Source organism: Macrotis lagotis, chromosome 1, assembly GCF_037893015.1.
Source record: "Macrotis lagotis isolate mMagLag1 chromosome 1, bilby.v1.9.chrom.fasta, whole genome shotgun sequence".
NCBI lineage: Eukaryota > Metazoa > Chordata > Mammalia > Peramelemorphia > Peramelidae > Macrotis > Macrotis lagotis.
In genome coordinates, this window is record NC_133658.1 from 584980304 (window position 1) to 585004492 (window position 24189).

Here is a 24189-nt window from a genome sequence, read left to right on the forward strand (position 1 = left end):
AAGGCCTGGAGAGACACTACCTACACATAGTCACTATGCGTGTTAGTGACCAGAGACCATCTTCAAGAGCAAAGAAAAGCTCCTTTAGAATAGCTAGGTTTCTTTCCTTCCTTCCTTCCAACTACCTTTCTTCCTCACTCCCTCCCACTTTCTTTCCTCACTCCCTTCCTTCTTTCTTTCCTTCCTTTCTTCCTCACTCCCTCCCTCCTCCCTTCCTTCCTTCCTTCCTCTTTTCCTTTCCTTTAGACCTTTGATTTGATTGGCATAGGGTATCTCCAGTGAGAGAGTGGCAACAAATGTATAATGGCAACTATTTTGCCTGAGACATTGAAAAGTTAAGAGACTTGCTCAGGATCATATAAGCAGTATGTGTTGGAAGTGGGATTAAAAATCTGTTTGTTTTTCCATAATCCCTATAATGTCCAAATTAAAAATAATCATTGTAGGTAATAAACACTTTCCCAACCCCCCCAATCCACCTCCAATTTCCATATTTATACATTAGTTAAGTTTAAAACACAAATAATCAAGCCACTTCCACTTTAAAAAAGACTCAACAAAAACTATGATGAATAAATCAAATTAATTTTCTTTCAGTATAATAAAAATATTCCTGGTAGGACAGCATGGCAGAGGATCTAGAGGGCAGGCTTTGGAGTAGGATGATTAGAGTTCAAGTCTATCTCTGACATATAGTGGTTGTGTGAGCCTGGACAACTAAGGTTCCTGACCTCTCAGTACTGCAAGCCACTTTATCTTAGAAATGATTATAATTTATAAATGAATTACTAATTTGCATGAGTGGAGAGAGTTTTGTACACTAATGAAATCCCAGTTCTGAACAGATTAAAAAGGAAAGAAGGAGGGAAGAAAGAAAAAGAAAGCAGAGTTTAGTTTTAAAAGTTTCAGATTTAACAAAATGTAATGAAAGAAACTCGGCCTTTATCTGTCTTCAAAGGACTGATGAGTCACAGAAGAAGACTGAATTCACCTAATTGTGTTTTCTTTAATAGAAGATACAGCTCTTTTCTCAGACAGCCCATTTGCATCACACCGTCACATTCAAATGGTCAGGCTATTGATTTTTCTTCTCCAGCTCCTTTCAAACATGGAAATGTTTTTGACTTTTTTTTTTCCTTGAGAGCAATGATAAGAACGGATCGATAATTACATTGTTGGATAAAAATGAATATAAATTTTATTGAAAAACAACACCAGCAACAATGTGGGAAAGCACACAGATCAAACAGCCGTCAGCCTATTCAGCTCAATACAAGGATTATGAAAAGTAATCACATTTTTAACATTTTCGACTACTCATACAAAATGAAAAGAAATTATAGAATTCAAATGTACGCTGATATACTGATGTGGGACATAGATGCAGAACAGTTTTGAAAGCTTTCCCAGTACCAATATATGGCAAATGGGGTTAATCCTCTGACTGCAGTGGGACTACTTTTCAAGGAACAGAAGGACCTAATTCATTTGAACTGTTTCTAAAATCTATGAAATCTTCCAGAGAAGGAAATACAAAATTTTTTTCCTTAGCACCCTTCACCTTGCTTTTTAATAGGTTGTATTTCCTTACATCTAACACCAAATCCTTTATTCTACTAGTGACCATTTCCTCATATACTTAAGAAATTTTAAGGAATGTTTTTTCCTGATGGCATTAAAGGAGGGGGTTCTTCACCTGGGATCCATTAACTTTAAAAAAACAATTTTTTTTGGATAATGGTATTTTGGTAAAACTGATTTCCTTTGCAATCCTATGTATTTTATTTTATGCATTTAGAAACATGATTTTGAGAGAGGGTTCACAGTTTCCATCAGATGACAAAGGGGTCCATGGTCCCCCAAAATGGCCCCATGGACTGCTTGCAGTGATCACAGACTGCAAATAAAATCCAGCCTAAAACAAGTAAAAAAGAAGCTTCTCTGGCAATGCCCTCCCCTTTACTCCCCAGCCCTTCCACCCCCTATCCCCACTTGGTTCCCACCCTCCCGTCACAGCATATAGACTGTTTACCTAGCTGCCTCATTTAGCTTTCATACTGGGGCAGGCTAGCTTTCTGTCCAGTTTTTCCACTTGAACAAAAGAAATTCGATCAATTTTAGTAACTTTATTGGCACAGCAAGTCAGACAAATGCTGCCAGGGCCAATATATCAAGCATTTCTGTTTCAAGAAAGGATTTTAATGCTAGGCACCCTCATTCTCTATTACATTCCATGTCTTACCAGTGACACCCAGCCCATGCTTGCTGCCTCTGGCTTGCTTGGAGATGTTTTAAAGCATAAAGATAAGCAAATGCTGAAAGCATAGTAATCAGTATGCCCATGAGAAACCCCAAAGGGGAGCCTAACATAAAAACTCTAATACTTTGAAAAAAATCTGTATATAAATCTGGATAATTTTTTCCAACAATTCATCCTTATTTGTTGTTGGAAGACAAGTGAGCAGTACCAAATCACAGACACCAGAGGGCAACCACGCCATTCCACTGCATAACAGAAACCCATCAAAAAAAGAACAAAAAGAGAATGGGATTTGAATAAAAGACTTCAAAAATCCAATCCTGCATTCTTACCAAGAGCAACATGCATTTACAATTTCATCTGATTTCAGTTCATGTATTTTTGTTTCAGAGAGAGAGAGAGAGAGAGAGAGAGAGAGAGAGAGAGAGAGGATTTTTCTGACAAGGCCCAAAGCTGTCTTGACAAAGGGGGCACCTGGTTGAATGACTTTGGGGGGCAGCCAGAGGAAAGGGCTGTGAGACTGGCAGAATCATTTGGCTGACAAAAGCAGGACTCCCATCCTTGCTATTATCAGGACAGATACCCATGTTCTACATATTTTGGTCCTCTGCACTCTACAGAATGCTAATTTCCCCCCTCCTTTCAGGTAGCTTTCAGCTACTCAGGGTCCTATATTTTGCAGTGTCTTTCTGGTCTAGCTATTCATTTAGTGACAAAATTCACAAAGTTGAATTTTCTTACTCTTTTGATGGTATATAAAGCTCTTTTTTTCCACTCTACACAAGCAAACATGCAAGAAAAGGCTATGGTAATGATCTATAAATGCCATTTTCTGTTGAGTGGTGGTGTAAGTGAAATTTGCCTCAGGAGAGGAGTTGTCTTTTTTAAAATATAACCAAAGGCTGCAGAAAAGCACATCTCTCCTGGAATCTTAGTGCTTCTCAAGGGTTCCGTTTGTTAGCAGCCTCTGAGACCCTCACAGGCAGAGGCAGATGTCTCATTGATGGATTCTTAGCCCCATGCAAAATTGTTTGGTGGAGTACCATTTGCAAGCCCTGTCTCTGCCCTCATGGGAAACTCTCCCCTCTTTGCCATCGCCACGGCTGTGTGGGATGAGAAGCAGAGAGGGGGAACAGAAGGGATTGTGAATGTGGTATGGCAATTTGGAGGGGGAAAATGTTAAATAAGTATGAATATGTTTGTGTGCATGTTTGTGTATGAGGGCTGACTCAAAAATGGGGATTAGTTAGGGTTGGAGAACCAAAATTCTTTCCACAGCTGCTCATGTTCTAATCAGTAGACATCACTGTTGCTTTGTTGAATGTAGAACTAAATTCTCAGGGCTCTGCTGAAGATGTGACTGTAAATGAGCTAGATCGGTGTGTCTTGTGGGAGTTTGAGAAGGTGTGTTTTTTCCTGCTCTGTGGTCAGCTCTTAACCATCCTATGAGTTAGGCAGTTCAGGGTATGGTGTCTGTGGGTAAGTCAGTGGGGGTCCAAGGGACCCAAACCAGCTCCTTCATCAGAATTGTTCTGAATGGACTATGCAGTGCTGGGTAACAAGAAATGGATACTGAGACAGAAGAAATAATTCTAAGATTATGTGTTTAATTCTTGGCCAGAGAAGCAGCTCCTGGATGAATTGGAATACAAGCTAAAAAATAGGGTCTTTCTCTGAGGTCAGAGTGGACAAAGTAGATCTTCCCTTTCTGGCATCTTCAGCCTTTCAGGGAAGAAGTACCCTCCCTAGAGAAGTAGATTGGGTGGCTTTCCTTTAACTTCAGCTCCCTCCTTGTCCAGCTATGGATTCAGCCTTTTCTCTGTTGCCATGGAGATAGTGAGTCCTTTGGGAGGGGCTGCATACCCTTCACTGGACAGCTGGCTAGGGGAGGGGGTAGGAGGAGATACAAGGCTAGGTCTCTAATTTCTTTTCCTAGGTTCTTTTCCTAGGTCTAATCTCAAATAAAGAGTGAACAGTTCTGGGGGGAGGGGGAAGGGGAAGAGGGAGAAGAGAGAAGATGAGGTTTTCCTCTCAGATGAAAGCATATGTTAATGGTAATTTGTTTTTTGGTTTAAAAATTCATTCATGAAAAGCTGGAAATAAAGAGGGGACTTCCTTTTTAAAGAGTAATAAATAAGCACAAAGATTTCTTGATCATTTATCTTAATTGGTAGTTTTTTAGGTGAGATGTAAAGATAATGAAGTTCCCCATCCCTCTGGACTGACAGGGTAGGCAAAGAAAGTTTGGCAGATCAGTCTGTTTCCAAAATAAACATCTAATGAAGGGATATGCTAGTGGGGGGAGGGGGAATTTTAAAAACTGAAATCTAGCCTCACTCCCCAAGTCAAGTCTCACTTTTAAGATCAAGCTCAGATTACCTGTAATCTCTGCCTTCCCTTCCTTCAAACCTTTAATTAGATACGTAAAAAAGAAACAAAAGACTGGTTTTAGTTTTACCTGCTTTCTTCTAGGAGAATGTAAGCTCTTTGAGGACAGGGACTATCTCATCCTAGCACCACTTTTCTAGTCTGGTACACAATAAACAATAAATGCCACAGTGTTTGGCATACGGAAGACACCCAATAAATCATTGAGTTCTATTCATCACATTCTGAGGTTTTTGTGCAATGAAATAAAGGTAGAAAGGAGGAGATATATAAGTCTTGGGGATAGCTGTATTGAGTTGATTATACTTGCAATTTTACTGTAAAGAATGGTTGTGTATGTGTGTGTGTATGTGTGTGTGTGTGTGTGTGTGTGTATGTATGTATGTGTAATTAATTTCTAGGACTCTTTAAAATGAGGGTTGGATTATGGAAGAAGTTTTTAACTCCCCTGTATACTCTGACAAAGTCTCTCTATTCCAGTTTCTCTCAGCTCACCTCTCAGGTTATCATTTTTAATGCATTAGATAGAATCCAAGGTCAGAGAGGGCAGGGATTATGTTTTCTGGCTCTGTGGGAACCTAAGAAGGTCATGATGCTGATGGATTCTCGTGTGGGTTTTCTTACTCTTTATGAGTTTTATCTGACTACCAGCAAAGGGAGACAGAAGGGAGAGGAAATGGGGCCAAAGGGCCACTGTCTGAAAACTCTAGATACTATCTCTTTTCCTGATGGACTTGGGAGGTGCGTGTGTGTGTGTGTGTGTGTGTGTGTGTGTGTGTGTGTGTGTGGGTGTGTGTGTCTTTTCAGTGGGTCCAGATATTCTCTACACTAAATACTATACAATTTTGTCCTTTAGTATTGAATAGATTTAATTTATCTTCTGTGATCATTGAGGACAATTCTTTACAATGAGGAAACCCTATAACATGGTCAGTATCCTTGTTGCCCTAAAACAACATTATAATAGGGTTCTACTATGATCACAAAACCTTGGATGGATATAGTACCTTTTTTTCTAAAGTGCCTTCACATCTATCATTTTATTCTCACAACTTCATTGCAAAGTGAATAGGGTATAAGTATCATTATCCCTTCTGCAAAAAGGAAAACTGAATTACTAGGTATAAAAGTGATTTCAAGAACATCATTCAATGAGTTAGTAGGAGGCAGAACAAGAATTAGCAACTAGCTTTACAGGTCCTTTCTATTTCCTAGATGATTCTCTCTCTCTCTCTCTCTCTCTCTCTCTCTCTCTCTCTCTCTCTCCCTCCCACCTTATCAGTCTACTATTCTAACTTTTGCTGAGCTGGAAAAATAAATGTCCATCCAGAAGGATGGAGTAGAGAGAGGTTAAGGATTGTCATTGGGCCATCACTTTGTATTTCAGGATATAGGAGTAGAAGTTGTGGTTGGCATTCTCCAAGACCATGACATAAACCTCTCGACAGCCAGCAGTGTTACAGGTACCTTCCCAGTATCCATCTTGGCTCAGCGTTAGAGGCCATGTGTCCTGCCCTTTCACTAATACTTCTGCTACCCCATGGAGCTTCAGTTTAAATGGGATATTCCGGTTGGCTGGCAGCACCCCAGACAGAGGCTCTAGCAGCTCATTGTCCTGTCTCCAGTTGCCAAAACTCTCTGGGAACACAGGCCATTTCACCTTAGTGTTAGAGCAACAGAGGAGGTAATTGAAGATGAAGACATAGTTGCCTGGATCCAACCTCTTCTTGGCAAAGATTTTCAAGGCAAACTTCCCTGCATAGGGTAGTTGGACTTTCAACTCTGTTCTCTTTTCCCCATGAAGTTGGAAGATGTAACGTCGCTGTGTCTCCTCGGTTATTTTCTCATCTCCATGTAATGAGGCTAAGACACTGATGTCCTCTTCCACTCCGAAGCTAATGGAGCAGCGCCCATCTTTGGTGTGGATGATGGGATCAAGATGTGAAGGTTTCAGGATGCCTGCCTGCTCTGAGAACCAGCTGGGGCCCACAGGTTGGTGGAGTTCAGAAGGAAGCTGGATGCTCCTATCCACTGAGTTGCATTCTAGGGTATATTCCAGCACAGAACTATAGAGGTCTGAGGTGCCTTTAGCAAAGATCTGTAACTTGTGTGTGCCAGTGGTCTGGGGGTATACCTCCAGATTCATCCCATTCTTCTTGAAAGTCATTATGCCATTTTCTTGTTTTCCGTTGAGCATGAACATGAAGAGTGTTGGAGAACAGCTCTCAATGGAAATGGTGGCTTTTCCATTTACTGTAAGGAAAGAAAGTCAAAAACCTTGTTAGATGTTGTCTTTACCTCCCCCAATAGAACATAGAACATAGGCATCTGAAGGGCTGCAAATTTATGTATATATATATATGTATATAAACAACAGCATCTGGCTCAGTACCTACCACACAGTAGTCACTTCAGAAATAAATGCTTGTCAAATTGAATTGATTGTATACAAAATGCTGCTCTAGATTGATCTAGAAAATAAGAAGGGATTTATATGTGAAGATGAACTTCTGCCATACATGACAGATCATTCATATCTTCCTTTAATATCTATTTATTAAGTTCCTTTGAAGTTCAAATTTTGTGCTGGAAGATTTCATTCATTATCCTGGTCAATCACTTTTCTGTTACTTTGAGCAGGATTTCTTAATTTGAGATCCATGGACACCAAAAGGACTCTCCAGATGGATTTTAGAGTGTCTATGAACTTGTATAGAAAACAAATCTTCCCTTTCACTTGTTTCTAACTAAATTTACATTTCTTTCAGTTATGATGAAAAAAAGCTCGTTATTCTGAGGACTCCATAGGCTTTACTAGGCTTCTACAGAGGTCCACAACATACAAAAAAGGTAGAGAACCTTTGTCTTAGACACTTGCAGTCTGGTTCCAGTAACACTGTACTGTCCAGGACAGTATAGGGAAAAGGTAATTGATTTTAAAGTCAGAAAAGCTAGATGAAAAAATCCCAGTTTTTTTTTTAAACAACCTACTTGAGAGAGCTTGGATAAATCACTGTATTTCTCTGACCTCAGTTTTCTCAATTGTAAACCATGGAGGATGGGCTAAATTATTTCTTCTGTCCTTTCTAGATCTAAAGCCTATGTTCTTATTTTGTCATTAGTACATGTTTTATTTGGGCTTTTTTGTTTCTTTCTCTCTTTTTGTGTTAATTTCCCTAGAAAACAGGAAAATTTCAAACCAGTATATTTTAGTTCTTTTCAAAGCCTTAATAGAAGAGGAGGTTGAAACTAGTGGCAAAACTGAGAGAGAAATTTCATGTATCCAGTTTTCCCTATCTTCCTTGACAAGAATAGATAAATTGAGAACTTGCTTTCAGTGGTTTGTAAATTTTGAAATAAGGATTGTCGATATAGAGCAGAAGGAGCTTTAGTGGTCCAAGGTCAGTATAAGTATCAGATGAGAGACTTGCTCTCAGATCCTCAAACTTTCATCCATTCCTCTTACCTACACTATGCTGACACATTTGGGTAAACTCTCCTCAGTATTGCATTGTGTCTTTATCTTTTACATAAACTTACCATTTTTGTTGAATTTGACTCAACCTTATTAACCCCATTTACTGATGTATTTAAAGTATAAGAAGGCAGTTTCATACCCCCTTTCAAGAATCCCACATTCCCTTTCTTTTTGTCAATAGGTCTTAAATCTGAGAGGGAGGTGAGTCATAGAATATTAAGAATTGGAAGAGACCATAAAGGTCCTTTGATTTTGATTCTGACTTTCTCTGTAATTTCAGAAAAAACAAACTCCAGGGAAAGGACCAAAATGGAAAATATTATTATAGGAAACATATCTTTTCTGTCTCTTTCTTTTTTTCCCTTTTTAAATGTGCACAGAGTCCCTCAATTTAAAACATGCACAGAATCCAAATCCAACAATCTCCTTGGATCCCAGTTATTGGTTCCATATGAACTTGTTCTATTTCTCTATTTCTTTTACTCTCTAACTTTTCAAATAAATGATCAAAATCTATAGCATTCACTGATATCTTGTAATACAGATTTTGCCTCCAATTTTTGATTGAAGTTGGTCATTCAAAGGTCAACTTTTAATCATTATATTCAGGTACCTTTTTTTCAGATCCCATGTTCCTTAATTTCACTGCAGCCTCTGACCCTCCCTCCTTGAGTATTTCTTCTCTCTTGGCTTCTGCCACATTGCAATGTCTTGGTTGAGATTCTACTTCTAGGACTAGACTTTTTTGCTTTCCTTCCCACTTGCAATTGTGGGCATTCTCTAAAATTCAGTCTCTAGCCTTTCTCTTTCTGCATTCTTCCTTGGAGATCTTATTCATTTTTATTGCTTTAAATACCAACATTCTGATGACATTTAAATTCTGGCCAAGCTTTGAGTTTTGTTTCCATGTCTCCAGTTTCCTGCTAGGTACTTCCACTTGGATTATTGTTTCAAAGTTAGCATGTTGGACAACCAAACATCAAAGGCAACTTTGACATCCACCCTTTCCCACTATATCCATTCAATTGCCAGTGTTAGCAGTTATTCCAGCTTGATGTCTCTTCTGTCCAGTTTTATTTTTTCCTCATCACTATCACTCTAAAGCAGGACTGGCCTGCTAACTAGTTTCCCTCCTCCTAATCTCTCCTACTCATTCTTCATACTATAGTTAAAAAGCATCTTATTAAAAACTTCACCTCCATGAAACATTCAGGGACTCTCTATACAGTCACATAGGACAATTATCTGCCAAAATCTGACTCTAATATACTTTTTTATGTGTGAAAATTGTAAACTCTGTTACATATAGCTTGCTTTTTAAAAAACGAATATAAAAAAAACTCAATAGGTCATTTTCAAAGCTATCTTGCTTGTCTGTAATTTCCTTCTGAATTTCTTCTAGGTGTCTTTTGTGTATTTAAAAATACTTTATTGAACCTCTTCCTTTTCTTCTTTCTCTTTTAATAACCTATCATTAGCTCCACTCTTAACTCCCGTCCCAAATCCCCCCAACCCTTTGTAATAATTCTTGAAACAAATAAGCACAATCTATAAAGATAAATCTACACATCAAATCAAAAAAATTTATGACTAATTATGAACCTCAAGTTCATCAACTCTCTATTGGGAAGGCATATACTTCATCACGAGTCCTCTGGAGTTATCCTAACCTACCATTTAAAGCTGGAATTCTTAGTACCTACTTACCCAAACTCATTCCTCCAACTATATTTATCACACATATTTGCTTTGTTTATTTATTTCCCCCTTCCTGGAATGTCTTGACCCACTCATTTTCTCTATTCAGACCCTCCTTTCAAAGATTTTCTGAAGTCCCATTTCTTACATGAATCCTTCTCTGACTTCTCTCACTCACAGTTATAATTCTTATGCCTTAACTATGATGGTATTTACTATCAGTGTGATTAATTTGACTATAATACACAAAAGTTATTAAATTATAATCTGCCTGAGAGCAAGAACTCAGTCCTATATTTGTATTTTATTGCTCTGGCAAGGCTCAGGCTTGGATTACTTGACCATCTACTGCCTTCATTCCTATTCATGTGCTGTTGAACAGAGATGGAGAAAAATCATAAAACCATGCTGACTGGATCCACTATATATTTATGTAACATAATTGTGACTGGGTCCTCACTGCAGCAAGGAAATCTTTTTTTATATTTTTCTGATTGACTCATTATTTTACCTATCACAGTGACTATTCCATATAATTTCACCTTTTTTCAGACCTCCCAGTGCTCCTAGTCCACCAGTCCTCTCAGCTGAGAACTTTGCCTCATTTTACTGAAAAAAACAATTGAAGGCAGTTTCTGAGAGCTCCCTATTCTTCCTTCCTTACTCATCACCCAGATAACTTCTGTCACTATCTTTTTCTTCATCCCATCTCACAAGAAAAAAGGGCCCCAACAAATATCACCTACTCATATAATTCTATTCCGCTCCATTTTCTCCAGCAGGTTACCCCTTCTATTATCCCCACTCTCTGACTTATATTCTGTCTTTCTTGGTCTACTGGTTGCTTCTTTACTGCCTATAAACACATCTCCATCTTCAAAAGACCATCCCCTGATCCATCTATTCTTGCTAGCCAACATCATCTTTTGTGGCTACACACCTTCCGATATAGATACTGGAAGGATATTTATACTGTACTTCATTTCCTTTTACTCACTTAACTTAGTCTGTCTTCTAACTTCTTCAACAGAAGTAGCCAGTGTTACCAAACTAACAGGATTTTCTCAGTTGTCTTTTTTCTTGATTCCTCTCTTTGTCACTGTCAATTGCCATCTTCTTGTTACTTCTCTCTAGACCTCAGCGACACAACTATATTCTGGTGATCCTCCTTGTTCAACCACTTTGTAGTTTCCTTTGCTGGATATTCATTGAGGTCATACCTAATAACTGTAGTTGTCTCCCAGGATTCTGTTCTAGGTCCTCATCTCTTTTTTTCCAAATTATGTAACTTGGTGGTTTAATTATCACCTATAAGCTGATGATTTGGAGATCTATTTATCTAGTTCCAATCTTTCTTCTAATCTTTGCCTACTAGAAATCTCAAACTTGGTATCTAAAAAATTCAGTTCATTATCTTCTCTCCCCACCAAGCCCTCCATGTCCCCAGCTTCCTTATTACTATGGAGGGCACCTCCATCCTCCCAATCACCCAGACTTACAACTTAGGTGTCACCCTCTATTTCTTACTGTCTCTCTCCCTAGAGGAGTCCCCCCATATTCAATCAGTTACTCAGACCTACTGATTTTACCTTAGTAACATCTCTAATATATATTCTCTTCTCTTTCTGAAACAGCAAGTCCTTTGAAGCAGATCCTCCTCACCTGACTTTTGGAATATTACAAAAGCCTGCTGGTTGGTCTGCCTGCCTTAAGTTTCTCCTCATTCTAATATATCCATTACTAACCTATTTACTTAATCATTCTAAAGGGGAGGTCTGATAACATCATCTCCTATTCAATAAACTCAAGTGGCTCACTATCACCTCCAGAGGAGATCTGAGGGAAATTTTATAAGCTTAGTAACCCAAATCTTAGATACATTCATTGCCACCTCCTGGGAAACAGATGGTTGAACAGGCAGCCTATGACCTAGGAATTAGGACTCATGGATCTCATTCCCAGAGACACCTGTGCCAGGAAGACCAGGACTCTATTTCCAGCTTTGCCAGGATCTCCCTGTGTGAAGTTGGACCAGCTACTTTATTTCATTTTAAAATGAGTAAAATGAAGAGAGTGGGGCAGATAATATCACAAGTCTTTCTGATGTGAGAATATTCTATGATTCTACTTAAGGAATGAAATTACAGAAATATAAGTCATGGAAGGGAAAACAATAATAACAACAAACCTGAGATCATGTCTTTTGGGGGAGAGCTAAGAAAAGGAAAAACAGAATTATTCTTAGTGTATCTTGCACATAGTAAGTATTTTCTGTAGAAACAATAGTGTAGAAACAAGAGTGAAAATAGGTGTCTGAGTGGGGATTCTGGCACTTAACTTTTTGGATGGAAGAATTATGAGCGGTGGTTAATCAACTAATAAACATCCCAAAGGGCAATCATGACTTGGAAGCCCACAGCTTATAAGAACTGCAGGGTGTGCAGTTTGATGAACAGGACAGTATTTAATGAATAGTCCTCCTCTTCCACCATCCACCTTCTAGCCAGTCTTTGGCTCCCTCTGTCTCTCTATTCCTTTCTACCTTTTTACCACCCCTTAGTCTTCCCTTTATTTCTCTCACTCTCTATATCTCTAATTATCTCTCTATTTTCCATCTTTAGGGGAAGAGCTAAGATGGCAGTGTTGAAGGCAGGAATTCACAGAAACTCATTCCCCACAAAACTCTGAATGTCATCAAATTATGACCCTAACCAAAATTTAGAGGAGCAGAACCCACAGAAAGACTGAGTGATACAATTTCCCAGTCCAAGACAACTTAGAAGATCTCCAGGACAGGTCTATTCCACTGGGACCAGGGGTTGGAAAAAGCCACAGCACAGTTACAGCACAGCACAGCTGGGCTGGCACCTGGGTCCATGGTACACAGGGTGGCTTAATCTCCGGGAACAGCCAGTAGGAGTAGTGAGAGAGCTCTGCCACACTGGAGTGAGAGCAGAGCAGAGCTCTAGCCTCAGAGCAGCCCTGAGGTAAGAACCTGCAGTGGAAGTCGGCAGAGCCACCCAGTTAAGTCCAGAGCTCTCAATCCACAGATGGGGGCAGGACTCAGCTGTTTGCCTACACTCAGATCCAGGTTGCAGTTTGGGCTCCCAATCACCATGGCTGAGCTGAGACCCTCCTCACAGCTCCAGGGCAGAGGGGAAGGCCTGAACACAGACAAGAGAGTCTCTCATAAGACCTTGGAGGAATTAAGATCCCTGTGGGTTGTCCCAAAGCCTTGGAAGTATGATAAATCAGCCATGGGCTGAGGAAATGTGCAAACAATCAGGCCACAGAAAATTACTTTGGTCCCACAGAGTACCAAAATACATACTCAGATGATGAAAAAAAAAATCAAAGCTTCTGTATCCAAAACCTCCAAGAGAAATAGAAAATGGGCTCAGGTTATTGATGAGCTCAAAAAAGTCTTTGAAAAGCAATTAAGGGAGGTGGAGGAAAAATTGGCAAGAGAAATGAGAGAGATGCAGAAAAATCATGAAAACCAAGTTAGCAGCTTGGTGAAAGAAATACAAAAAAATTGAAGAAAATAATGTTAAAAATCAGTTTAGGCCAAATGGAAAAAGCAACACAAAAGGCAAATGAGGAGAATGCCTTAAAAAGCAGAATTGACCAGCTGGAAAAAGAGATAAAAAAGTTCTCTAAAGAAAATAACTCCTTCAAATGCAGAATGGAACTAAAGGAAGCTGATGACTTTACAAGAACTCAGGAAGAAATAAAACTGTACCAAAAAATAGAAGAAAATGTGAAATATTGCATTGGAAAAACTACTGACCTTGAAAACAGATCCAGAAGAGATAATTGAAAAATTATTGGGCTACCTGAAAGTCATTACCAAGAAAAGAGCCTAGACTTCATTTTTCAATAAACAATACAGCAAAATGGCCCTGAGATCCTAGAAGCAGAGGGCAAAATAGAAATAGAAGGAATTCATCAGTCACCTCCTGAAAGAGATCCCAAAAGAAAAAAAACTTCCAGGAATATTATACCCAAACTCCAAAACTTCCAAGTCAAAGAGAAAATACTAAAAGCTGCAGAAACAAGCAATTCAACTACTGAGGCTCCATGTCAGGATTACATAGGATCTGGTAGCATCTACATTAAAGGGCTTGTAGGGATTGGAACATGATATTCTATTCTAGAAGGCAAAAGATCTTGGTTTACAACTAAGAATCAACTACCTAGCAAAAATGAGCACCCTCTTTCAGGGGAAAAGATGGACTTTCAATGAAACAGGGGACTTTCAAACTTTCCTGTCGAAACAACCAGAGCTGAACAGAAAGTTTGATCTCCTAGTACAGGACTCTGGTGAACCATAGCGAGGTTGGATGAGAAGGATTAACTATGAGGAACTTGATGATGTTGAAGAAGATATTAATAACTCATATGAACTTATTCATAAGAGCAGTTAGAAGGAGCATACACAGACAAGCCACAGGAAAGAGATGAATATAATGGTATAATATAGAAAAAAGATGGAGTCAATGGGTGATAAAGGAAAGTATTGGGAGGAAGAGAAAGGAGAAAAAGAAGGGGTTAAGATATTACACATAAGAGTCAAGAAAAAGCTTTGACAATGGAGTGGAATGGGGGAAAGTGAGGGAGAATGTGTGAGCCTTCATTCTCATCAGAAATGGCTCAGAGAGGAAATAACATACACACTTAATAGGGTATAGAAATCTATCTTACCCTAGAGAAAAATTAAAAGAAAGGGATGGGATAAGGGGGAATGGGGGGGGGGGAAGAAGGGAGTAGGTGATAGGAGAGAGAAGATTGTAGAAGAGGGTACTCAGATACATCACACTTCTGAACAGGGACAAGATGAAAGGAGAGAAAGAATGGAATAGATGAGAGTGGGGAGGAATAGAGAAGAGGGAAATAAAGCTGGGAAAAATATTGAAGCAACTTCTCTGGTGGCTGTGATGAGGAAGGCAGCTCATACCAGAGACAGAGCCATTGGAATCCAAGCACAGACTGAAATACACTTTTTTCTTTCTCTCTATTTTTCATCTTTATGAGTCTGTCTCCTGTCTGTCTTTGTCTGCCTGTTGCTTGTCTTTCCCCATCTTCATTTCTTTCTTTTTCTTCCTACCCTTACCCTAACTCTTTATTGATAATAATAAGTAATTGATAATAGTAATTATTATTATTTTGTATAAAGCATTGTTTCTTGTCTGTCCTTTTAGAACCTGATGAATTTAAACTTGTATTTGTTTATTACTCAAAAAAGCAGAATGGATGGTAGTAACAATTATTATAATCTCCTTGGACCAAAACAAATCTTGGGACTGTATTCTTTTCAGTTTAGTACAACAATGCTTTTGCATCTTCTATTTTTGAAACGTTGTCATTTTAGGTAAGAAACTGAAAAACCACTGTGTGTCCAGAGGAGGAAAAAGAAATGAGAATAAAAGAATTGAGAGACCGAGTGGAGAGAATCATTGGATCCTTGATTTAAAGCTGGAAAGCTCATCTATTCTACCTTGCCCACATTTTTAAAGATGAGGCAGCTGAGGTCCAATGAATTTAAATTACTTCCCCAAGAGCAAATGGTGAAGATTTGAACTTAGGACCACTGAATCCAAAGTCATTGATCTTACATTGGAGAAGGGAGGTATTAAACCTCTTCTGCTTCTCTCTCTTCCCCCTTCTTCAACTGCCCTACAAAAAGGGCTGAACTAAGACTATTTGTTGGAATAAAGAGTTGGAGGTTACAGGGAGAAAGATTTTACTTTTTCTCTAAGAAAAAGAAGTAGCATGGAACAGTGGGTAGAGTACTGGTTTAGAGTTAAGACTTGGATTCAAATTCTGTTTCTGACACTTAGTAACTGTGACCTTGGGACAAGTAACAATGCCTTCAGGCTTTAGGGCTGATTCCTTCCATAAAAAATTACCTACAATGTCATGAATGCTTTGCAAATTTTTGGTGGAAAAAGCTCATCCACTCAGAAATTCCTTACATGTAAGAAATCATATAGGTCCTTCCACATTTGCATAAAGGGATAAAATTCCTAACATTTGAAGAAGTCTCAAAATAGAAGAAGCTTCCCCAGGGGATGGAGGTCTTCAAATGGAAGGTGAATAACCACTTCTTAAGGAGATGGTAGAGAGGAATTACTACTTCAAGCACAGCTTATACCAGAGGTCCCATTCAAATCTGGGATTCTATGATTAATTCTGATTTCTCATCCATTTAAAAAAATAGCTAATAATACCTGTCCTGCTTATGTCAAGAGGTAATTAAGTTAGTGGCTGGCTAAGTGGGACATTAGATAAGAACACTAGACCTAGAGGCAGGAAGGTCTAGAAATGAACTAGCCATGTAATTATGGCCAGAATAATATCACTGACTTCTGCCTCAGTTTTCTCATTTGTAAAATGGGGATAATAATGGCATCCAACTTCCTAGGATTATTATGAGGATCAAATGAAATAATATTTGCAAAGTGCTTTGCAAACAATAAAGTGCAATATAAATGCTAGTTAGGAAGTTGTGCATTATCTGAGAAAATTAGAGGGAATAAAATAGTTGTTTTCAATTATTTGAAAAGCTATCATGAGAAAGAAGGGTCATTCTTGATTTTCTTGGTCCTCAAGGGAGAATTAGGAACAGTGGATATTATTCACAAAGAGATTTCAGCTCCAAATGAGGAAACATTTCTTCATAATTAGAGATGTCTAAAAGAAGACAGAACTGCCTTAGGAAGCAATGTGCTCCTCATGGTACAACAATAAAAGCTCTGGCTTTGTTTCTGATTTGAATTCTAACTCTTATGCTTATTCCTTGTGTGGTCATGGGTAAGACACGGCCTTTGTGGGCCTCAGTTTCCAACTTATAAGAGGAAGTGATTGTACTACATAGCTTCTGGAATCCTTCAGGGGTTTTAAAGGTTATAAATGCTAAAAATATGTATTTTTAACAACTATCCAATATAATCAATTTCCTATATAATCCTATATATTTTATTTTATGCATTCAAAAACATTATTTTGAAGAGAGGTCAATAAGCTTAATCAGATGACCAGAGAGGGTCAATGATATGCAAAATAGTGAAGAATCCTTTTGAACCAGCAGTCATCACTGAGATGTTGTAAAGGGATTCAAAATCAGACAGGAAGTTGGACTAGATACTCTAGGACCATAGACCAAATAAGATTTAGAACTGGCAAGAACCTTAGGCAGTTAGTTGGCATAGTAGATAGAACACTGGACCTAGAGTCAGAAAGACTTTCCATTCCTTCCTCTCTCTCTCTCTCTCTCTCTCTCTCTCTCTCTCTCTCTCTCTCTCTCCCTCTCCCTCTTATAGAGTACTAGATGGAAAGTCAGGAAGACTTATCTACCTGAGTTGAAATCTAGCCTAAGATATGTACTAGTTGTGTGACCCTGTGACTTGTACTTCATCCTGGCTACCTCAGTTTCCTCATTTGTAAAATGGTATGGAGAAGGAAATGGTAAACTACTTTAGTATCTTTGCCAAGAAAACCCCAAAAAGAGTCATAAAGAATCAGATATGGCTGAAAAAAATGACTGAAAAATGCAGATAATCTAGAACGATTTCTTCAATTACAACTTAGAAACTGAGGTTGAAAAGTACTAAGTGACTTCTAGAAAGTCAAACATCTAGTGGGTAGTAGAATCAGGATTTGAACCTTGGTTCTGTGACTTCCAATCATTTTTAACTTAGAGATTCTACAAACAAACCCTAATTAAATCAAATTGCTTTTTATGTTTGTGCGGTCCTCAATTGAATTTTTTTCTCCTGAGCGTCAACAGTTCTCAATCGGAAAAAAATGACTCCCTATCCCTATGTAGCAATGTAAAAGCAAACAATCTTACCCTGTTATTTTAGCAGCTGGAGTTGTCAGATATTTATAGTTTTTAAAAAGTAAGTGAGAGTAGCACAACCTGTTTAAAGAAACTAACATCAGCTGAAAAGGGCAGGTCATCCAGAACAAATCTGGTGCTACAGACAATTCACAGTTACCAGTTATTGGGTGTGAGAAGTGGGATTCAAGACTTTCTGCTTTTCAAGCATAAACCATTTACACTTTGAATTAAGAGACTGTTAGCAGGTGCAGGGTGATGACTTGGATTTTCTGAGAGATACACAAATGGTCATGGTTATGTGGTCTTGGTGTTATAGAATCACTGGACTCAGGAGGCAAGGAGTCTAGCCAAGTCGTTACCCTCTCACTTGTATTTATATAATGCTATTTTATGTAATATAATATGTAATAAGAAACTGAGGCAGTGATGGGATTTGACCAGTCATACAATAAGTTACTATGAAAGCCAGGTGTCAAACCAAGATCTGTTTCCTTTAAGAGCAGCATGTTTAAAGTATAACATGTTGTTGACTTTGGTCAAGTCAGTCTCTCTGTTGTAAAATTAGGGTTCTGGACTTGATCAGAGATTCCCAATCTTTTTTTTTCCTTCATGGATCCCTCTGGCTGTCTAGTGAAGCCTATAGACATCTCAGAATAATATTTGAAATGTATTAAATAAATTAAAATACAGTTATCAAAGTATTTTTAAAATGAATGGGCCCCCACATTAGTAACTCCTGGACTTGATAATTTCTAAAGCTCTTCCAGGTTCTAAATCTATTATCTAAATAGTCCCAGACTAAGAACCTTTCCAGTACAGCAACACCTCCCAAAGAGGATGTTCCACTAATGTGGCTATGGAGAGTGCATAAACTTCATTATGTAAAACCAAAGTGGAATTTTTGCAAATGCAAAATTCCTGCCCATGATGGGCAAAAACTGAAACCTACAAGTTGTAAAGAAGAGTCAATTTAAGCTCCATTAAAAACAAACAAAAAATGCTTCCCAACAATTAGGATTGCTTGAAAGTGGAATGGATAGAATGAAGAGGCAACATTGGGACAGGGAGTCCAATTAAAGAGTGGTTATACAAGCAAGGAGCAATAGGAGTTTGAGAAGGGCTGTGGAAGTGGTAGGAAAGAGATGGGTGGATACAAGAGATGCTGTTTATATGTCTTTATGTTCCCATTGCTACTTCTCTAGGAGCTAGACATCTGGAGGTCTTTTAATCAAAGCTGGACAGCTGCTTGTATATAATTATTTAGAAGATTCCTCCCTTTGATATGGATTACACCAGGTAGAAAGGTCATTTCCTTAATTCCCTCTACTATCCTTTTCTATTTCTGATCTTATTTTGTTGCTCTGTTATTGATATATGGAATCCCCTTCATTGGTAGACAAAATCAACAAGTAAGCTCTTACATGTATGTATGTATATATATATATATATATATATATATATATATATACATATATTACTTATATACTTCCAATTTCAAATAATATAATAATTTGGCAGAAAGAGGTTTTATTTTTGGATTTAGGTTTGTAGTGTAACCAATCAAGCAAACATTTATTAATAGCTTGTTGTAAACCAAATAATTTGCTAGGTGCTGGGGATACAAGATCAAACATTTTGTATCTCTATATTCAGAAACCTTACCTTCCATCTAAAAATCAAGAGAGTGGGGAGATAAACACATATAAGCATATATATATATATATATATATATATATATATACACAAAAAATACATGTGTTTTTACTTTACATGTATATATATATATACTTTACATGTATATGATTAGGGAGGCATTAGCAGCTAGGGGGATGTTGGCAGTGGTACTTGAGATTATCAGGAGGCAGCTATAGGTGATACAGTGGCTAGAGCATTAAATTTGGTATGAGAAAGACCTAAATTCAAATTCTGTATCAATCACTTCCTAGCTGTCTGAACCTCTGCCTGTTTCCTTATATGTAAAATAAGGAAAATAATATTATGTACTTCCCAGAGTTGTTATAAGGAAAAAAGAAAGATATTTGTGAAGTTCTTTGTAAACCTAAATTATACTATATAATATGTAATACTATTATTAATAGGCTTCAAGTAGACAAAAGATCAGATTAAAAGAGCATGGTGATCAGATATTCTCCATCACCACAAGAATGGAACAGGGAAAAATTGCCCTTAAGTGTAAATATATAGATTTAGAGTAGACTTAAAAAAATTTCTCAGACCTATTGAGAAAGTTATGAAAAAGAATATTCAAGTACAAGAAATATATCCAACTGTCTAGGACAAATTAGTTGAAATTCTTCCCAAAGACATCAGTCTCTGCAGATGATACACAAATCTCCATTTCCAGGCTAGTCTCTCCTCCGAGTTCCACTCTCACTTTTAGAATTCTCTGTGAAACAACTTTACCTGAACACCTCACTGGTATCTCAAACTCAGAATATTTAAAAAGTGAATTCATTTTCTTTTATCCAAAATTTGCCTTTCTCTTCAACTTTCTAATTTCTGCCAATGGCAACAAAATTCCCCAAGTTACCCAGGAGTCATCTCTGACTCCTTCCTTTCCTAAAGCCCTAGTTGTGAAATTCTAGCAATTCTATCTACAAAATATCTCCACCATTGATTCTCTATGTTTCTACCAACCTACTTCTATTACCACTACCCTTGGTTGAATCCTCATCATCCCTTACCTGGAAGACTGAAATAGATTCTTAGATGATCTGCCTACCCTTGTTACCTTTTCTTTCTGAGCAATGCTTCAAAGAACTACTAAATTAATGTATATAAAATCAATGTGATCATTTAATTTCCCTGCTCAAAAACCGTTAGTAGCTCCTTATTCTGTACAAGATAAAATATATACCATACTCTTTAACCTGTATATTGAAGCTCATTATATGCATGTAATTTATCGTTAATCTGAGATCTGAGACCTGTGTCTCTCTCTTTTCTATTATGAGATGTAATGTAGAACCCACATTTCTACTATAACTTGTTTTCTATATCTTCCAAGAGACTCTTATGACCTAAATACCCTAGCTCCTAGAGAACAGCAATGGAAACACAATAACTATCTTCACAGCATAATCTCTTTATCACTTCCACAACCCAATTCAAAACCTTTAGAAGTTCTCCTCTACCCACTGAATTTTGAATATTAATCTAGAAGATCATCATTATGCTCATGAACTAGACTAATGCATATCTCTCATCATGGATAGATATATTCTGAAGCTTTTTCATTTTCACACCTTTGTGCATGATGTTCTCTTTATCCACTGAAATCCTATCCATCTCAATAAATCTTCATGAAACACTTCTTGGTCTCCCTATCAGATCTTCCTTCCCTGTGGCATTTTGCGCTGACTCTATGCCTTTGCCATATTTTTATTTGATTTATATTTATTTGTATATTTATTCTTGATTTGATGTTGCTGTTCAGTCATTTCAGTCATATTTGACTCTTCATGACCCAATTTGGTGTTTTCTTGGCAAAAATACCAGAGTAATTTGCCATTTTCTTCCCCAAACTCATTTTACTGATGAGGAAATTGAGGCATACAGAGCTACACAGTTAGTAAGTGTCTGTGGCTAGATTTGAATTCAGGTCTTCCTGATTCCAGGCTTTATGCACTGAGTCATCTAGTTGCCCTTGTAAATCTATTAGCCAATTGTAAACTCCTTAAATTCAGGGACTATATATATTACTCAATCTATTCTAATCTCTAGTATCACAGCAACTAGTAGATAGTAAGTACTCAATAATTGTTCTCTAATTGAATGGGTTAACTCAAAAGTAACCTAAATTTTTGTACTCTGAAGCCCTTATGGAAGAGAAATTTTCTTAGCCTGTTGAGAAAAATGAACATACATGATTAAAATACGTCCCTGAGAGAGAGAGAGACAGAACATGCTGTACCAAAGAACCATTGTTTGTTCACCTGGCCCAGAGCCTTCTTTACCTGTTTTGATGACTGATGTCTCTGGATGAGCTGCCAGCATCCCCTTGTTGTAAAATTCACTCTTGTGGTACATATTGGTCTCAAATTGTCTTAGAGACTGAACAGGTTTAAGTAGTTGCCAGTTCTTATTGTCTGGGAAGTGGTCCTCAATGAACAGGGCAGGGTGGGTGAGGAAATAGAATTCATTGTATCTGCAGCAGAGGGAAAGAAAGAGTCATGGGCAGCCTGGTGTGGAGAAAACACAGCATTGCACAAAGGTCAGTCTAAAGAGATGCTGTACTTCCTGTCGGCATCTGGGGTCACATTGGGAGATTTACAGCACTCTGTTTTCTTGGGTTAACTCTCTTTTGCAGTAGGAGATTATGGGATTGTGAAATTAGAGCAAGAAGAAATTTTAGAAGCCAGCTAGTTGAAACCCTTATTTTACAGATGTGATTTGTACAAGATTGCACAGTAACAGACTTTAAAATCCAGTTTCTCTGATTTTAAAGTCATTGTTCTTTCTACCATATTCTGCTATTGCCAGAATGGGGATATGCCTGGTACAAGAACCATTCTAACCTGGACAAAGCAAATTATAATATTCTTATGTTGGAGTCTGCCAACTTCACAGTGGAGATTATTTCATAAATCATATTTTACCCCTTGCCTTTTGATGTGTCAGTCCTTTGACATAATGGATATGACCTGCATTTATTTGTGGATTTGTCATATTCAGGGCATCCATTATGCAAATGATTATTTAGGAGTTTTATTTTTAAGACTAAAAATGCAAAATGCAAAATTAAAAAACCCAATGCAGACCTCGAATGTTCAGGTAAGGGGTGGGGGATAGGGGTGGAGATAGTGAGTGAATGGAAATGGACAATACTCTTGTTCTCCCTCTAGATTGCTCTTCAATTGCTTCATTATGAAACTATTTAACTCAGCCTTGCAGTGACATGCTAAAAAAATACATTTATTATCAGAGCCTCATCCCCAAAGGCTTTCCAGGACACCACATTAATAAGAAAACCAACACCGCAAGCAGACATGCCATCATTTGTGGGTATTGCAGGCAGCATGGTGCTGAGGGGACAAGGTTGAAGTAGAAGTCAGAGGACATATGACCTCAGGAAAGTTACTTAACTTCTCTGGACTTTAATATTTTCTAATCTGTAAGTGAGGGATTTGGAACTAGATGATCTCTAATGTCCCTTTGAACTCAAATTTATGATCCTACAGCCTGACAAGGGACTCTGGGAGACTGTTTCAACACTGGACTGCCCTTGTTTGGGACTGTTTTGTAGGACAATTAAGGACTGGCTCGTGGGGACTAAAAGCAGTATCAGACAAAGATGAGAGGAAAATGTCCCTCACTAATAAAGGCAAGCAATTTATACAACCATAATTATAAAGTAGAGGTTGAAGAGTAATATATTGGGAAGAAAACGGGTTTGTAAGATTTCAGTTTTTAAAGGCAGAAGGTTTCCTCTCACCCCCTCCCCCATTAAATAATAATAATAAAAAAGGAATGAGAGTTGGAAACACATCTTATAGATCATTATGTAGACTCCTTGCCCTGGGCCAATGCACTGGGTGAATAATGAGACCTTTGAGATTGGATCTGATGGAGAGATATGCTCTATTCTAGTCCATTAGCATATCGATGGCCTCCTAGGCTAATATTCCACTTTTGTTCCAAGAAGTTTTGCAGAAACAAAAGGGGAGAGAAGAAATTCATGTGCTCTTTTGGGAGAGCCCCATATGTCTGCTAGTTAATATGGAGAATTCAAATAAGGATGAGACATTTCTGAAGTCTTTAAGGAGCTTTCATGCTTGATGACCATACATAAACCCTTGAACTGGTTAAACAAAATAAATGATTCATCTGAAAACATAAACAGAAGATGTGCCTATGGTTTTGAGTCTATGTCATTGGAAGAATGATGATAATAGGGATATTGGGAGAGGAACGGAATATGGCATTTATTACAGAGCTCTTCACAAAGGTCAGGTGATGCCACAGATTTAAAGCCAGTGAAAACTGTCACCAACCATCCCAATTTGTGTTGTCTTTAGTCTATATGGGACAAAAATAGTATTGAAAGTGAAGAGATTCTAACAGATCATCTCAATAAATTCAGTCTATCACATTTGAATTCACTACAACCCAAGGCAATAAAAGAATTCATGAATGGGTTTTAAAGATCTTGGGGGAAAATCTATAAGAAAGGAAGAGAGGCTGTGGGACTGGAGAAAGGCAAATGTCCTGACTTTTGGAAAGCAGGAAAAGATCCACTCTTCAAGCTATGGCCTTTGAATTCTGGCAAGAATGGAATTAGAACTGTTCCTTATTAAAGGGGTAATTTATGAGTATGTAGAAAAGGAAACAGTGATCATTATGAGCTAGTGTGGGCTCATCATGAGTAAACAACACCAGACTAATCTTATGCCATCATCATGATTATGATGGCAGATAAAAGAAATGTCTTAGATATAGCTAGACTTCAGCTCTTATGATATTCTTGTGGAAAAAATAGAAATAGTGAACTGCATGATAGTT

General features: G+C 37.9%; 1 protein-coding gene across 1 annotated transcript in view; it reads right to left on the minus strand.

Annotated features, from left to right (window-relative positions):
• Positions 1-2010: 2010 nt before the first annotated feature.
• KY (kyphoscoliosis peptidase) overlaps positions 2011-24189 on the minus strand; it is a 94297-nt gene continuing 72118 nt past the window's right edge. Inside the window, exons 10-11 of the mRNA XM_074214823.1 lie at positions 21645-21835; positions 2011-6901 (exon numbers count right to left, since the gene is read on the minus strand). Of these exons, the coding sequence (XP_074070924.1) occupies positions 6009-6901; positions 21645-21835 (1084 nt within the window). The 3' untranslated portion in view covers positions 2011-6008. The remainder of the gene's footprint in view (positions 6902-21644; positions 21836-24189) is intronic.